This window comes from Lycorma delicatula, chromosome 2 (genome assembly GCF_047948215.1).
Source record: "Lycorma delicatula isolate Av1 chromosome 2, ASM4794821v1, whole genome shotgun sequence".
Lineage (NCBI taxonomy): Eukaryota > Metazoa > Arthropoda > Insecta > Hemiptera > Fulgoridae > Lycorma > Lycorma delicatula.
In genome coordinates, this window is record NC_134456.1 from 219,241,196 (window position 1) to 219,260,523 (window position 19,328).

Genomic DNA, 19,328 nt, shown 5'->3' on the forward strand with positions numbered 1-19,328 from the left:
TAATTTACATTTCTTTTTTTAGTAACAAATTGTTTCAATTCATGTTACAGTATATTTAAATTCTTCTTGTCTCTGCACAATGAAATATTCGTGATATTTTTTAGTTTTGAATGCTTTAAATACTGTCTTTCTTATGGGGTTTTACTTATTTATTTTTTTGTTTTTTATTACTGGAATTTGATTAAAACTTAATACTTTATTAGCAAAAAAAAATCTCAGTGTGACAGAGATTAACTTTAAAATGGATGTTATTACATTATCTTTATTTCTGAAAATAAAAAAGAAGTGCAGTATTTTACTAGATAAATTTGTAAAAAAAAATAATTCAGACAAGTTTATTCTTGATTTAAATCTGTCTTGCAATTTCTTTCATTACGTGTAATAATATTTAAAGACAGTTTTCATCATCAGATATAATTAAACAAATACATTGTAAGTTTTGGAGAAGTCAAAAAATTGTATTGATTTGGTTAAATACATGTGCAGTTTTACTTTTTTTTTATGTTCTGATTGTAAATTAAAACTGTATTTTACAAGGTTTTACATTGGATGCAGTTGATCATTAATTCTTTGTAAAATTTGAATTTGTTTATTACACATCAGATTTTATTGTTTAAGTGTTTGGCAATATAATTTATAAAACAAGGAAAAAAATTTATTGTAATTGCAGCTATTATTTATCATATGTTATACATAATTTTATTTTGTATTCAATGTTTTATTTTCATTTGATTTTCACAAATGAAAAGAAATATTTCTTTATGGAAAAGAAATTCTTATATATAAGGAGTATTTATCTAAAAATAATACATTATGAAATCAAGTTATGATAAATAATAACCATTATTGCATATATTTTATTGCTATACTTTTGCATTAAAGGTTAATATATAAATTGATGAATTTTAAATAAATTAATTAAAATTCAGAAGCAACCTAAGTTACTTGATCAACTAGCATTCAGTCTAAAGCAGACTACATTTTATTGTCTAATAAAGCAATATTCTAAAATTGTTTCATTAGAATTAATTTTATCCTTATTAATTATTAATGCATTTTATTACAGAAAGAAAGTTCAACAGCAGCAGATCTGAAGAATATGTTAATAGCATTAAAGTTCCCAAAACCACCAGACAATATACCTCCAGCTGTACTTTTTGGAAAGGTTCAGTCAAAGGTAAAAGAAAGATCTTTATTTTTGTGTATTCTGTTTCAAATAGTTCTGCAATATATGTATATTATATTGTTTTTTACTCTCTTTTTTTGTAAATACTTCAACATTTTCAAAACTCTATTTATCTGAATGATACAGAACATAAATCCTATAACATTAATAGCAGTGAACATATAATAGCTATAGTAGCATATAATAGTTTAAAATATTGTGCAATACTGAAGATTTATTTTAAGTCAATTTGTGAGATACTGTTTCAGTGTGAATGCCTATTGAACACTCCATAATCCATTTTTATAAAATGAAATAGTTCTTTTAATAACAATACAGTTGGTATAAATGATAAAACTACCAATTGCACTTTACTTTGTCTTATCCCAGTTTCTCTACAGCTAAAATAAAAATTTTTATAATTAATAAAAGTAAAAAATAAAAGATATCGCATAAAATTAGTTCACTGCTAATAAAATTACTTTTTTAAACAAGTGTTCATTACCTAACCATTATTAACACTAGCAACAATACAACATATCACATTGAAATCAAAACAGTAATTGAGCCTTCTACATTGCTTACATTCAGGATTATACAAACATTCATGTCCACTCACTTTTGTGTTTAAACACAAAAGTGTTTTGAGTTTGTGTGTAAGAGTCATACTTAAAAGTAACAAACTATCTAGAATATAGGCTATCTCATTATAGACATATCAAAATATTTTTATAGTACGCCTATATTGTATCTGAAAAAATACACGCTGTGAACGTTTTGGATACATTGTTCACGATTAAAAGGAATGGTGTTTTTAGCGGTTTTGATGGCTTCATTACTTGTCAACCCCTTTGAGTAACAAAATTTTGCACAGTTTGCACGGAGTTGAAGGGTCGTCTTCATGCAGAACTGGATTTCATGGCCAAAATAGTAACTGGAGATGAAAGTTGGGTCTATGGCTATGACCCCGAGACCAAAATGCAGAGTTCCCAATGGGAAACCTGTTCATCTCCTCGCCCTAAAAAGACACATCAGTCAAAATCCAACATCAAGGTCATGCTCGTTGTTTTTTTTTATAGTGAGGGCATAGTGCGATCAGAGTTCGTTCCAAGGGGAACAACTGCAAACTCTGAATTTTATAAGGGTGTACTGCAACGTTTGCGAAATGACGTACAAAGAAAGCGACCAGAAAAATGGACCAATGGCTTCCTTCTTCACCACAACGCGCCGTGTCACACCTCGCTTCTCATTCGTGAGTTTTTGGCTGAAAAAAGTGTTCCTGTCTGTCCACATCTGCCATACTCATCGGATTTAGCACCATGTGACTTTTGGCTCTTCCCAAAAATTAAAACTGTGCTTAAAGGAAAACGTTTTGACACCATTGCTTACAATGAGAGGGCCACGATCAGCTGAAAGCCCTTCCGAAAGACGTCTTCCAGAAATGCCTCTAGTCATGGAGTCAACGTTGGAATAAGTGCATTGCTAGCCAAGGATAGTACTTTGAAGGAGGTTATATCGAATTCTATGTAATCTTATTACTTTTTTTAATAAAAAATTATTCACTGTATTTTTTGATCACACCTCGTACATAACATCAGTATTTTTGGATACGTTGTTTACGCTTAGAAGGAACAGTGTTTTTAGCAGTTTTGTTGGCTTCATTACTCGTCAACCCCTTTGAGTAACAAGATAAATTTTATGTGGTTTGAAAGTACATAAAAAGTACTTACTGCGGTAAACATTTCAGATTTTACCACCTGTCCTACATGTGGTTTTTGGGCTCCAAAAATGAGATATTTTCAAAATCTTATGATTTGGCAATTACTTTTTTTTTTAATGAAGGACACTAGGTAACAGTCAATTTTTTTTTATAAGTAAGAGTTAAAAGGTAAAAAACAGGTTTGTCCTAAGCCCTTTTTTATTTATTTTGGGTCCAAAATTTGAAAAAAACAATTTGTAAATGTAGATTTCAGTAAACATTACAAGATTTGGTTATTTAACAAAATGAATTTTGATAACACTAAGATGAAGTTCCATCTTTACTCTTTACAAAAATCCCTTTTTTACCCTCTGTATGAAGAAAAATAAGGAATGCTACAGCTCATGGAAAAAGTCACAAAAATGGCTTTTTTTTACCTGTTGGCAAGTTAGAAAATAATCTATTAATCAAAAAAACAACAATGCTTGCAAATTGCTGTCTTCAAACTTTTTCAGTGGTCTTCCACATTCTTTGTTTCTCATCAAAATCACCACTTTTGAATATTTTAAACCACTCAAAGCACCATGATTTACCAATCACATACTCACCGTAAGCTTCTACAAGCATTCGATGCAATTCTGCAGCAGTTTTCTTTAAATGGAAACAGAAAGTCAATGCTGTCTGGAAATCGTAGTTTGTAGGTACAAAACTTGACATGTTCATCACTAATTAAAACCATGCTGTTGTATGAAACTTGTATTGTTATTAGGTGAAAATCATTGTCAGCTGTCAAAGAAAAAAAATTGCACCAATGATGCAATTTGGCGGTAACTACATTGACAGCTAGGGTCATCTATGGGCAAATTCTGGTTTCATATTTACACACCTGGTACATTAAAAAAAAAAAAAAAAATAGCTAGGAGTTTGCTAAATAATCCTGGCTGTGTTTAACCAGAGTAAGGAATTACCCTACCCTCTCGTATAATTTTAATAAACATTTAATAGCAACAATGCCAACCATATACATCAGTCACTGTACCAAAGTGACATGAATATGCATTCATATATATTTCATTAGTGTTTTACATTAAAATGTTTAAAAAAAAGCTTAGTTGACTAACTAAGCTTTTTGTTATAAAGTTTTGTTACTAAGTTTTGTTATAAAAATTGGCAACAATAAAGTTATGGAAAACTTAGCTAAGTTACAAAACTTTTGTTCCATTTTTCATTCAAATTGATAAAAGCATCAATATCAATATCCCGTATACACATCACCATACATTCACTCATTCCAGAGATAATAAGCAAAATATACACCTAACACATGCACAATACAAGGTAGATTCAAAAAGCTTCCAGAATTAGATTATTTTTCAAAAACTTCTTTTATGAAAGATTTTGCTCTAAATTTCCTCAAAGCAGATTCGTTCAGCAGCTATACTCTTACCAAAGACCTCCGTTACTTCACTGCATTGGCCATCACATTATCGCATCGACGTTTTTGTATCTTTTCCTCATCAGAGGATTTTTCAGGCGAGGAAACTAGTAAAAATCAAAAGATGCCACAGGAGAGTGTGGTGGTTCCTCCAGAGTTTTCCCATTTTTGGACGCTTCTTGTAAATAATGAAGAAAATTGATGTTCATTTCATTGTTCAATGTCTGCCCATCAGGAGTTTTTAGTGAACAGCTTGGGAGTCAAAAAATCTTCCAACATAAATTTTCCTTTACTCCTTATGATATGAAATTTTTATGGTCATGGAAGAGAGGATATTGATTACCACTCTTGTACTCTAATGATTGGCCTTTTGCCTTTGGATTATACAAAAATCCTATCTCCTCCTACTGTTATGATCTTGCTTAGAAGATTTTGATAGTAATTGGAAATATCCTTTCAGTATCTCATGAGTTTCAAAAGTAAAATTTTATGTTGGTGGGTTGTTCAGTTATTAACATTTGTCATTTTGACATACTCCATATGAATCAAACAACTTTAGTATTATTGTATGTGAAACTGGAAAAATGTAATGGGACTGTATCGTGATGTGCTTCAAACATAAAAATAAAACATTTCCATATTATGATAACTATTTTAAGCTGTTTTAGACAATTCTGGGAACTTTTAGAATATACTTTGCACATAGAAAAATGAAATCATTGTTGTTTGTTTTTTTGTATTCGAACTTTGGGACCTTAGATTACTTAGCAATGCATGATCTACATTTTGGCCCATATTGTTTTGTTAAAGCCTTTAAAAAGTAGATTTCATTAAATTATTATTTATAGATTTTTTTAAATTTTCTTGGTAATAGTTAAATAGATTCATAGAAGTAGATTTAAAGTTGATAATATCATGATAATGTATTGAAGTGGCAACTTATGAACAGATGTAGACATATATTTGTTTATATTGAGTAAGCCTGACCATAAAAAGATTTTTATTCATAGTGCTTAAACCATATACTAGTTATTTTCTTGGTTACTTGTCATTTAATTTATTAACAAACAGAGTTTACATTTGTCACAACTATTTTAGGAAAAATATTTTACAGAAATGCTTGACATAGAACTAGATGAATGTTTAGAAATGTTTTAAGATAATTATGCAATATCTTCATTCCTTTTATTATGTAATCATTTGGTTTCCCAGAACAATTGAATTTCCTTGGAATTGTTTCTATTTTAAATTGTAGGTTTTATTCTGTGAAATCTTCTTTTTTTTGTAAATGCTTTTGTAAATAATTTTAAATATTGAAATTAATAACTATGAACATTTTTAACTTCAGGTAAAACAAGTTTTATCAACTTCACCCCCCGAACTTGTCGGTAAACCACTGTTAAATACAATATTAACTGAAAAGCAGTGGTATGCTTTAGAGGATGTACTTGAAAAACTTAGAAATGAGTACAAACTTAGACGTGAAATGTTGCTGAAAAGATTAGATGTAACAATACAGTCATTCCAGGTGTGTATTGGTTTTTTTTTATTTATATGCTGTATTTGTACAAAAGTTTTAATTATGAAAGTTATTTTAATTTTATAATATATTTATTTTGTTGTCTATGAAGTCATAATCACTTGAGAATACTATCCACCTTAAAATAAAAGTTTTATTAAAATTAAGTCTTTTCTCATCGTATTACTTGAAAAATATAATATAGTTGTTATTTTAAGAGAAAAACTTGACATGTATTGCATTACCATAAAATTTGTGTTCTGTTTTGGCTGATGAAAAAAGAACATTATTAACATTAGTCAAGAACTTCTTAGCAATTTAGTAGGAAGTGTAGAAATAATTATGGCTATAACGTTGAAACCATGATGCAGTTCACACTACAGATGAATAAAGGATTGCCACAGCCAAAAAGAATCCACATGAATCTGTCCAACATCAAGGTGATTTGATTTTTTTTTTTGACTGGGAAAGATTCTCCCATTGTGGAATGTATTGTACATGATAAAACAGTAAGCAAAATTCTGTGCCAAAACTATCCTGTCTCCTCACCTACCCTTTGTATTTGATCTTGGTAAATTTTTTCCTGTTCTTAAATTAAGTCAAAACATGAAAGGATGTAGTTTTCAAATCATAAAGGCATTAAGGAAGAATATGTTGACAGCTGCATGTCATCTTAAAGTACATTCTATGAAATGTTCAGTAAATATTGGAAGCGGTGTATTGCCAGCAGAGAGAAATGTTAGGAATTATATATTCCCAGGAAAGAGAATTAATTTGAAGGGGACAGCAAACTTTAGTTAGGTTGTAAGTTAAGTGATGAAAATTGATCTTCTTTTAAACATACTCATATATAGGGAAAATGTGGATTATGAAGAATAAGAAATTGGTAAATGAATAGTAAGAGATCTGCTATTCATTTTCCTATGTTTTCTTTTCTTCTAAACCATGATAAAGAAATGAGTATCTGGGCAAACACTACAAGAAAAGTAAAATTTTACCAAGTATAAGGACTCTCTCTAGTGATCGTACTTCATGAAAAAGCTAAGCAATCTAATATAGACTTGTTGAAATTGCATTGCATTGGGCCTTCATAAATATAAGTCTGTATTAGTCATGCGTTTTCTTATCTTAGTACATGTTTTTCTTTGCAGTTGCATTATTTAAATCTTTCATCTCTTGATTGGTTTGTTTGACCACTTAAATATAATTTAAAATAAACTTATAATTGTTTATTCTTGCTCTAGTTTAATCTGATTTCAAGTAAAATACTGTTAACAAGAGATCAGTTCCAATATTCTAGAAGTAAATCTGTAATTTTCAGAAAATAAATTGATCACTACTGACATGTTCTGGTTAGAAAAAAAAATGGAATGCAAGGATAGCAGGGGTTACATATTGCCCCATTAATCGCAGAACCTGAACAACAGTCCTTGCTGCTGGGTCTTTCTTATTATCAAGCAGGTGTTTGTTTGTCAGTTATTTATTGGTTTTGTTTATGTACAGAATTATGGGTTGCATTCAGATCCTTGAAGATCAGTTTGAGATTGTTACTTGGGCTGGCCTTGGGAGACTAGCAATGTATTTGCGTATTTCTCCTGACATGATTCCCCTTCATCCACTGAAGGCCTGACGGTGCTAGTGTCTTTCAGCCTAACAGGAATGCATTGATGGGACCCTGGTTATTGGAGGATGCAATGCACTCCCTTAAATACTTGTTTTTCATTATTAAACTGAGTGTTATACAGTAGTTGTATTTTTACATTCTGTTATTACTTTTTCCTCAAAATTGAAGTTCAACATTTTTTTTTTGACTAACCAATCCATAGTATTGATACATAAGAGGTCTACCTCTATCTCTTCTACCATACAGTCTATAATTTTGTAGTCTGACTGGTAGTCATTCCTCTGATATTCTTTCCATATGTCTGCACCAGTTAGACCTGTATAATCTTATATAATCAAGTAGCAGGAGTCATTTGAAACTCTCTTCACTTATCCTCACTCATCTGTCAATGCAATCTTGTTTAACCAGCTGTCACTCTCAGAAACTTCATTTCTGCAGCCTGTATTAAAGATTTTTCCCATGCCCTAATTCCATGTTTCAAGACAGGTATGGCCATTGTTGTAAAAACTTTCATTCTAGTTTCTTTCCTTGTTTTACGGTTAACCCCACTTGTGCACATCTAAACTTGTTTAATTTATTTCCAACATCATTATTGTTAAAATAGAATATGTCATAACAAAGATAATTGAAATTCAATACCTGTTCAAGAACGATATCATTTATTACTATACAGGAACTGTCAGAATATCATTACAGGATACAGATAACAGTCATTTATTACACCCAAAATGAATACCATTTATATTCCTGTGTTGTAAATAAGTGCAGCATTACTTCAATGGAAAATCGATCATGTTCAAATAAAATTCATGGAAAACCTTTACTAACAACACAGTTCACAAAAAAATTGCAATAACCCGATATACTTAATGTACTTTACAGAATGATTTAAAAAAGTGTTTAAAATGTTTTTATAATATTATATGCATTGTGGATCAGCTGTTGTTATTTTATTGCCGACTTTGAAATAATAATTTCTTAAATAATTACTGATTTTTGTCATTAATAAAAAAATCTTTATTTTAATTTAATAATAGTTGTCTAATTTCCTTTTTTGTTTAGTTCTTTTATTGATTTTTTAAAAGCAAATTTTTTTTTCACATCACCAAAAAAGTATTTAGTTTTTGTTTACAATTAAATAAGTATTTAAAAAAGTACTTATAATGATTACGTAGGACAAATGTAGTAATGCACTTATTTCTAAATAGAATTCAAATTTTTCTAACTTTTCTTTGTTTTATTCAGCTTATCTTAAAACTATTTTGTTTTAGAATTAAATTCTCTGCAAGTTTTGTTTAAAAGTTTTATGTGTTTATTACCCATTTAATAATGTTATTGTATGCCAAATATTAAAAAAAAACAGGGTTTTTACCCAGTTATTGGTTTTCAACCCAGATTTCTCAAAACTTACTGCCGGTACGGTCTGGGACTTATTTTAATCAATTCCTCAGGTCAAAAACCATAAGAAATCAGTAATTCTGCCCCTTAATTAATTTCCTAAAAATTTCAGTATAATCTCATTTCACTGGTGTAGCTGTAACTCCCAATGAAGTATTTTAGGACATATGTTCATATTAATTTTTTCCATTTCACTAGTAGAATAGGTTTTGAAATTCCCATGAGAGCTTCATGATACACTGTGTATGTTAATATAAAAATTAAGTATTGGAGACAAACAACATCCCAGCAAGTTCTTCAACATTTAAATGGATCATACCAAAAACTGCTTTGCTCTAATTATTGTTTGTTGACATGAATGGTTGTCCAACTCTTAAATCTTCGTTAGTTAATATTCTGCTCACTTTAAAATGATAAACCTGTGTAGCACTGTTTTCAGCTCAAAGTTTTCTGTATGTACTTGCTGAAGCATCTGAAATAACAAAATTTAATACAAATATGTTGTTCTTCTAGATCTCTTATTTTCAATTTGGTAAAAATCTGGTGACTTTGTAATGTGTGTTCTTAAGCTATAGTAGCTCAATGACTAACAGTTGTATGACTTAGCAAATGGTGTTTTGTGGCCAAAGATTACTGTCTGTTTATTGTTTACTTACTGTTTTTTAGTCTCTATTTATTGATCGAAAACAAAAATTGAATAGTCTGTTTCACTGCCCTCTCCTTGTATAAAATCTGATTAACCAGATGGTCTACAATCTTAGTGGATTAGGATCCCATTGTAAAATTTAAACATTAGTGTAGTGTGTTTTGTTTGTAAGTCAGTGCCACATTTTATTTAGATCACATCCTGTTGCACAGGAGTCTGTGCTATTACATTTTTTTTTTTTTGACATGAACCAGAAATGTTTTTAAAACTATGTCCTTCCTCATTTTTTTTCTATCTAACAGCAGCTTCCCTTTTCTGATTCTTGGTTGATTACTCCGTTTATGGTATTTTATTATATTATGAATTTTAATATACTTTTTATTTGGATATTTATGCTGTACATTTTTTTGTATAAAATAAATCAGATGTAATTGTAAGACTATGAATATGTAAGCTAGCTGTTTGGAAATTAAATGTAGAAGTATTTGTAAACCAAAAGAAACCATAATAAAAGAGTAAATCATTAAAAGTATTTTTATATAAAAAAATGTGATATAATATTCACACACTTACATATCTAACACTGGAAAAATTCTCTGTTTTACTGTCTTTAAAACAAAAATTAGATGGTCTCTTTATTGACCTGCTCTTATATAAAAACTGATTACTCATGTGGCCTAAACCTGGAGGATAATTAGAATTATACTGTAAACTTAACATTAGAGTTGCCTTGTGTAAATGTAGATAATCAGGCATAGTAAGTAATAAGTATAAATGATAAAACATTGTGATCATCGTTTAAGAAATTGAAAAATCTGTTGCCATTTTATCTGCAATGTATTAGATCGTTTCTGCATGTTATACAAATTTTTCTTTCAGTGGTCAGATCGCTTGAAAAAACAAGAAGATAGAATAGCTCAAGTATATACTGCTCAGCGTAAAAACATCTTAACTGAACCCAATGTTGATATTGCTGACTTGTTAGCCGCACGTGAAGACCTTGCTATTGTTGAGAAAACATCTGGGGCTTCAGTTCGGAAGAAAACTCAATCTTCTACAAATAAAGTTATAATTGGCCGGGTAAGTAGTGTAATTTTTTTATTTTTAAATCTAAAACAAATTTTTCTTATAGTCAAAAAATTTTCTGTAAAAAAAAAAAAAAAAACAAAAATAGCATTGATCTTTTTTTTTCATTTACTTGTTGAACCCAGCAGTCCTATTTCACAGACAAGAATAAATAAATAGTAACTTTTGCTTTCAAAAACTAAAAAAAGGCTTTTGCACAGTACAATCTCTGGGTTGTAATTGAGATTATTTAGCTTGTAAATCTGTAAAAAAAAAGGTTTATCAGAATCTGATTAAGATTTATATATTTCATATTTTCCTTTGTTTTAAATATTTTATCAGTTTTCTAATTTTGACTGTATTAACCAATTTTTCTCACTTGTAAGTATGATTTGAATGTTTTTATATATGGTGTAACAGAGCCTAAAATGATTAGAATAAAACTTGGAGAATTTACTGTTACCTAATGTGAAATATAGGTTTTGCATCACATTTATTTCAGGGGGACTATATTTATTATTAATGTAAATGTTTTTTATTAGCATTTTCTTATTAAAGATGCATTTTAATAAAAAAAATTAAATTACAACAGTTAGATACTAAAAATAATTACTCCAAGATTTTTTGTAATTTAGAAACATAAAATTCTGACATTTTCCAAAAAAACAATTAAAATCTGCTTGTACATATATTTTATTTGATTTTTTGTGTAGTATGATCTACCACAGCTGGTTAACAATTTTAAATACATATTTCATAAAAACTTAAAAGTGTATATGATTGTAGGCTGTTTAATATTGCATTCTATTCAGATTATTTTAATGCATGTGCATTTTGCATATTATGTTAATAAATTTTATTCATAACCCATCTCATAATTACAGCAGGTCCTCAGATTCCTAGAAAATGGTTAGCATCCAATAAATATGAGTTCACCATAAGCAGGTTTAAAAATATTGAAGAAATGGTGTTACACCATCCACATTTTTCTGGATAATATATTTCTGAATAGGTTAATATAAAGAAATATAAATTTATCGCATTTGCTGTACCACTACTGCCTCAGTTATATTTTTAACCTATCCATTCTTGTAATCGATAGACCCACATGAAGTTTGTTTGAATCCATATTGGTTTAGAAGCCAAAGTTCTCAATGTAAAATGTGTTTAGAAACGAAACATATTTTCATTTCCTTCCCTGTTGTTAATATCAATTCAAATTTTGTAAATGATTTATTTAATTCTCTCTACTGCTGTTGTTCAACATTATGTAATAGTGATCAAAATTATGTTTTTTTAGTTAATAGTAAACTAAATGAAGTTATTGAAATAATTTTTTTTTTAACTTTGATTTACTTGAATTAGTAGATAAAATTGCATGTTAATTTTGTGTCTCACATAAAATCCCTGTTTTAGAAAATTACATTTTTCAGAACTTTCGAAGATAATTTATACGTAAATTACTATTTAGCAATCATCCTAACTTATGCAAAAAATATATTTAACCCTTAGTGAGCAGCGATGTTTTATGGCTGTAGGTGAAAGACATTTTTAAAAAAAGTTCATCCAAAAACGATTACATAACTTAAAACATGCATTCATGCATAAAAACAACTTATACATTGTGTTTTTACTGAATTCTGCCACCAATCTGGTTAAGGAACACGGTTTAATTATCTCATAAGAAAAAGCTTACGCGAAAACGACACAAGCCTCACTGAGCGCACTAAAATTTTGCAAACTATAGGTGATGATTTTGGTTATGTTTTACATTGAGTTCTTTTCATGTAAAAGATACTGAATAATAATAGTAACATTGATGGTAATATAAAAACAGTAATTTTGAAGAAGTAGTGCACCTAGGCAGGGAATAGTATAATATGGTTTTATTATGATTAAATATAAATATTTTTATTAGTTTCCTTCTGAATTTTTGTCTCAAAAATTTTTTTGAGTTCAAACAAATCAAGCCAAAAATTAAGTTTTGGAAGGAACAGTTTGCAAACAAATTACTTAAAATGAGCGAAAAACATGAAAAAATATTGCATGTGTCTTTTTACATACGCACAATTGTTGAACTTATCTGATAACTGAAGTAAAATGGTTCCCAATTACGTTGTATCAAGAATTCCTGTCTCAAAACATCTCTTGCCATTTATATGTAACTACATGAAGACAAACAGCCAGTAACTTTCATATATGGCTTTCTGCCCGCGAAGAGTTAAAAATAAAAAAACAATTTATATTAGTAAGATTACTGTATAGAAATTTCTAACTAAAAATACAGGCTATTCTTGGGCATTTGCTTCATGCAAAAAAAACTACTGCAACAAGTCCTCTCTTGTCTATGTTTGGGAAAGGTCCATTAATGGCTTAATCATAGTTCAATTTTATGATTGATCTTGCAGATCTTGAGATTTTAATTAATCTCAGCCTTAAAATTTTGCCATTAGTGCTAATAAATTTATTAGTATTTGTTCCTCTTCTTTTCTTATATTGATTTATGTCAGTAAAACTTGTTTTTTTTTAATTACTCTGTACATTTATTATAATTTTAAATGAATTTTAAGAATGTTGTAAGTATTAACTTATGATTTGATTCTACACCTTATGGTTCTCTGTTTCACTAATTTAGCAATATAGAGATTTGTTAATTTATCCTATGTTCATAATGATAATAGTGATTTTATTAATGCAGGTTCCAGACAGAGGGGGTCGCCCTAATGAACAAGAACCTCCACCGCCAGAGATGCCTAGCTGGCAGCAGCGTGGTGCAGGTAACGTAATTTTTTTTTTATTATCCTACATTATGATAAATTGCATAATTTTATCCTTTTACGAGGGTTTTTTTTTCAAGGTCCAATCGGTCACGAAATTAAAACCACAGTGAAAATAAAAAATTTTTTATTTGTAACAAGTACTTACATAGTTACGCTATTTCTCTACATAGTCGTCACTCCGATTTAGACATTTGTCGTAGCGTGGTACCAACTTTCCAATATCCTCGTCATAGAACGGAGCTGCCTGTGTTCCCAAGCATCTTGGGAACCCATCTCGCACATAGTTTGCGGTACTGAAGACTTACTCACAATGGTGTAGAGAGCTGACCTTGAAATTTCAGGAAACTAATCGCTCAATACAGAAATTGTGAACCGATGATTTTCTCGAATTGCCTCATCCACTCGCCCAACGAGATCATTGGTTGACACTCGCTTCCTTCCCTGACCGCCTGCATCATGAACATCTGTACGTCCTGCTTTAAAGTTCCTGCACCATTGTCGCACTTTGCTGCCACTCATTGAAGTTTCACCGTACTCGTTACTTATTCGTCTATGAATTTCAGCTGCATTACACCCCTCAGCCTGAAGAAATCAAATTACCACACGCACTTTACACTTAGCAAGTGATGCTATTGTTGTAGACATGTTTACGTGCTAGCTGCATGTTCAGAACTAAACGAAGTGACGCGGCGTGATTAAAGGCCATACTAAGACGCTGCGCAACACATATGCACAAAGGTTTATCCGATTTTTGCACAGGTTTTTATTTCGCAACTGATCGGACCTTGAAAAAAAAATAACCCTCTTATATGATAGGATTATTAAATACGTACTATTTACCTAAACATTATCTGTTAGTAGATGTTATAATATTGTTTTATTAAGTACCATTATTCATTATTTTTACATTATGTAAATACATACTACTTTAAAAATTAAGTTTTCATGTAAGAAATATTCATTCCCTGTTATGTATATGTATATATACACCAGGCTGTTCAAAAAAATGTGTAACACTTTAAAATCAATTTAATATCCAAATGTTTGTGGGTTATGAACTAAATTAGATTTATTTATTGCATCACTTTATTCTATAAATTATTATATGATCATTTTCTCGGAGACCTGGTTGAATTGAAATTTTAATTATAACAATTAGCAAACTATTATGAATATTGTATTATCATTGTGATACAAAACAAAACAGTTCTGGGTATGTCATGTGGTGGTTGGTCATGATTACTTATCTATCAAAATTGAAGGCCTCATTAATTTGTTCACTGTCGATGATAAAGTTTGACATATTAAAAGTATGTTTGGAAATGAAGACAAACAATATTAACCTTGTTTATTTTCATCTATCTATTCTACTAAGTTATTAATGATGAATTTATGGGTATATTAGAAAGTGATTTTCAATTATTGAAAGAATGTCTGAAGTAGAAGATCAAAATTATAATTTTTTGTGCAGGTTCTAATAAAAGTAAACAAATTGTTAATTCTATATCATTTTTTGGTCTGAAATTTTGAAATTTGATTAAGAACATTCGTGGAAATACTTGAGATCTGATTCTTAATAGTATCTATTTGAAAATTGATCATGAATTGCTCATTCCATTTGTAATGGAAGATATGTTTCATCCACTATCACTTCCTCTGTAAAGTGTCCCTAATCGTCTACGCATAAATCAATATTCTGGAAATTAAAATTTTCAAGAAATATAATTTCTATTAGCTTCATAAGATATATGGATAGGATTGTCAATCTTTGTACAATTGCACAAACATGGATGAGGCGGTTGATAGTTTCTGTGATCTGATTTATCAGGCTTTGCGCTGTAATAAGAGTGAATAAGTCCAAATATGCTTGTTTGTGTAATAGAAATATTATTCAAAGAGTCGAATTAAAGGATGTGCAAGTATTCTTTGCCATCCTTTACATTACTTCTTTAATCTGTCATTGAAGCAAACCAAATTTCTGACTAAATAGAAACTAGCAAGATTACTTTCATACATAAATCAGGTGATAATAATATCTTGAATTATAGACCAGTATCTATAATTAATTGTTCGACAAAGATATTTGAAATTATCATTTAAGAAAAACTATTTGACCTCTAAAGTATTGTATTTCAGATTTTCAACACAGTTTCTGTCTGAACTACTCTATAATAACTAATCTTGTCACATTTACATCTGATATATTGTTGGAATGTGCATACAATTTATCTTTCCTATAAAATGGCATTTGACAGTGTTGAACACTCAGTATTATTAAAAAAAATATATTATTTTGGGTAATTTTTCGGTATTTACTTAAGATGTATTATTTGTAGGCTGTAGGTCTGATAAGTTTTGTAATACTTCAGGAGTTCCCCAAAGTAGTAACCTAGACTTTCTTATTATTATTCAATGACCTCCTTAGCTGCCTCAGATATTCAAGATGTTTAATGTACGTGGATGACGTTAAAATTTATTCTTGATATTTCTAATAATGACTGCATTCTGTTCCAGCAGGATCTTGGTATGATTTAAAATGGAGTTATGTAAATAATTGTGAATTAAACATTAAGAAATGTAAATACATAATATTCACCAGAAAATTGAATTATCAGATCTAAAATAATTCTATAAATGACCTTAGAATAATTTTTTTTTCTGAAATTTTTACGGGCATAGACTACTAAGGTCATTAGCCCTCGTCAAGTTCTTAGAAAGAAATTAGTATCACCATCAGGATCGTCATATGTAAGGGTGTAAAGGGCCCTTACATTTTATTTAAAAGCACAAACTACACAGAAACATTAAGACACAAAATACAAGGACAAACACAATACTTACGGGGTGTAAAGGGTCCCGATATTAAAATTTGAGATAAGGTTCTCAAAAGACCATGAAATTAAAAATAAAAGATATCAATACCATTTCCTTCTTCTACGTGTCTCGTTTATAGTTTGTTTAAGCACCCTCAGGGCGACCAGAACTGCCGTTGAGCAGTATATCAGTCGCGCCAAGGTGCCGTGGCAGTTGACCACTCCTTAGAAACAGGCTACGGGCATCCAATTGCACTTACCCATAGCCTCGCGCCCATAGTTCACCCTTGAGGGTCCCCCATGCCATCATTGGACACACCCTGACTCACTGCTCTTGAATGCAGACGAGCCAGGGTGACCTAGGCAAGAGGGCTACCTCCTGTCACTACATGTGCCACGCTTCAAGAATTCCACATTTAAATGAAACTACCTCTTAGAGACTTTATCACAGCTTTAAATTTCTCACTTTTACAGACTACTAAGAAGTCCACTGGCATGTAAATAAGCAACTATCTTTTCTTCATTTCCATTATCCAGATCAGCAGTAATGTCATTTCTTAGACGGAACCTCTTTCTGAGGTCCTTATATATTGTACACTCTTCTGTTAGATGCTTGATTGTCAATGTTTTATTACAAACACTGCACATTGGTCTCTCTTCGCCGGTTAACAAATGAATTTGTTAATCACGTGTGACTGATTCTAAGTCTGGTCACAGCTACTTGTTCACGGCGAGTGAACTTAGCTTCGCTTTTCCATTTATATGGAGAAGTTTTCACCGAGTTTAATTTTGTATTTAAACTCCTCCAATCAGTAGTCCATTTGCTTCTTACTATGTAAGTTAGACTGTTTTTAACATCTGCCACTCTTACAGGAAATGCATCCAAATCATCACAGACTGTTGCTTTTCTGGCAGTTTCGTCTGAGATTTCATTACCTGAAATACCAGCATGCCCTGGAGTCCATACAAATACGCATCGCTGTCCTCGATTGATTTAGAACGTATAAAATGGACAGGATGTTTGCAATTAGGACATCCTTAATGCTCTTGTTCCGAATTGCAACAAGTGCACTTAAAGAATCGGAACATATTAGCACTCTCTCTTCGCAATAGTGTTCAGTGTAGCGAAGAGTTTGCTGAATTGCAGTAAGTTCTGCCGTGTAGATACTGGCCATATATGGCAGTTTCCAAAAGTGGGCTTCTCCATTTACATATATGGAGCATCCAACACCATGTTCGGTTTTAGAACCGTCATTATAAATTGTAATATGTTCTTCGTAACTACTGACGGTTGCCAAAAATTCCTGTTGGATGATCACTGCTGGTTACTTTTTTATTTCTTCCTGAGAGAGATCCAACCTTGTATTTACTGCTGGCAAGAGCCATGGCGGTATTTCTCTAGTAGAAATTGCTAATGTGTCTGGAATAGCAATTTCGTATTTCCTTCTCAATTTGTGGTACCTAATTCCGGCTGGTCTGGAATAGGTAGCACGACGTTCATATAATGCAGCCATTGGATGGTTGTTGAAAAGTTTGTTATTTATATGGGCAGGAAAAGCCCATATATTTGCTGCATATCTTAGCAAAAGGATCTCTCTTCTATAATGCAGTGGCATTATTCCGGCTTCGGACATCAGACTAGCCGCTGGACTTGTGCGGAAAGCGCATGTCGAATATCTTATTCCGCTATTATGAATTACGTCTAACTTTCTTAAATGCGACTTCCTAGTGGATGAATATATAATACATCCGTAGTCTAGTTTTGATTGAACCAATGCCTTATACAATCTCAATAATATCTCTTTATCTGAGCCCCAATTAATGTTCGATAAACATTTTATAATGTTTAGGGCTTTTTTGCATCTAACACTCAAGTCCTGTATATGTAATCCCCACGTAAGGGATTTATCCAATACTAGTCCTAGAAATCTCACGTTATCTTTATATTGTATTGGATTATCGCCAATTGTCAACGTAGGACTTTGATGAGGAATTCTCTTCCTACAGAAGTGTACACAGCACATTTTTTCTGGTGAGAATTGGAATCCATTATTCCTTGCAACTTCATTTAGAGCGTTAATCCCTCGTTGCAATTTGTATTTCACCATAGCAGTCTTGTTGCTGGCATACACAATTGCCAAATCATCAACGTAGATGCTTTTGCTGATTTCTACTGGAATGGCTAATATCAATTTATTAATGGCAATGGTAAACAAGGTACTCCTCAACGGCGAACCTTGCGGTATGCCATTTTCCAATATTCTTTCACATGAATATTCATTTTTGACGCGTACTTGGAAGGTGCGGTCATTCATGTAGTTGCTGAACAGTATAGGCAGATTGCCACGAATGCCCCATTCATGTAACTGGAGCATTATACCATGACGCCAGGTCATATCGAAAGCCTTCTGAAGATCAAAGAAGACTCCGACACAATGTTTCCTTGTAATAAAGCTGTTATATATAATGTCCTCTAAGCTGATCATTTGATCAGTGGTAGAATGGTATTGTCAAAAACCTGCTTGATACGGTGATATCAGGTTTTCTTTTTCCAAAACCCAGACGAGTCGATTATTAATCATTTTTTCAAGTATTTTTCCCATAGTGCACATCAAAGAAATAGGACGATAGCTATTGGGATCTGTTAAATTTTTATTTTTCTTCGGTACTGGAACATGTGCTTTTTTCCACTGCTGCGGGTACATTCCATCCCGCCATATTTGATTATAGAGTTGTAATAATCTGCGTTTTGCAGTGGTATTCAGCTGCCTGATCATATTATAGTGGATTTCATCCGGACCAGCAGCTGTGTTCCCTGCTTTCTCCAACGCTTTCACGAATTCTTCCATTTTAAATAGTACATTATATGAGTAATTATACTCAGTTCTGAAGTTTAGTAGTCCTTCAAGTTGTTCTTTTTTGGTCCGAAAACCTTCTTCGTAGTTGGCCGTTTTGCTGGCCTTGTCGAAGTTATTGGACAATAGCTCTGCGATTTCGTTTGGAGTGTCTTTAATTTCATCTTCATCTTGAAGGCTAGTTATGGAAGCAAAATTTTTACGCCCACAAATCGCCTTCACTTTCCTCCAAATGTCTGATGCAGTACAGTACTGATGCAGTCAGTATGTCTGATGCAGAAGTACTCTTCTGTCAATGGATGACATGTATTGCTGCCAGGATCGTTTCT

The 19,328-nt window shown here is 31.2% G+C and overlaps 1 protein-coding gene across 1 annotated transcript in view; it reads left to right on the forward strand.

The window, feature by feature from the left end:
- The window catches only part of LOC142319658 (protein FAM98A-like), a 43,533-nt gene that overhangs the window by 15,211 nt on the left and 8,994 nt on the right, over window positions 1–19,328 (forward strand). The window contains exons 4-7 of the mRNA XM_075357202.1: window positions 1,067–1,177; window positions 5,648–5,827; window positions 10,366–10,566; window positions 13,250–13,328. Of these exons, the coding sequence (XP_075213317.1) occupies window positions 1,067–1,177; window positions 5,648–5,827; window positions 10,366–10,566; window positions 13,250–13,328 (571 nt within the window). The remainder of the gene's footprint in view (window positions 1–1,066; window positions 1,178–5,647; window positions 5,828–10,365; window positions 10,567–13,249; window positions 13,329–19,328) is intronic.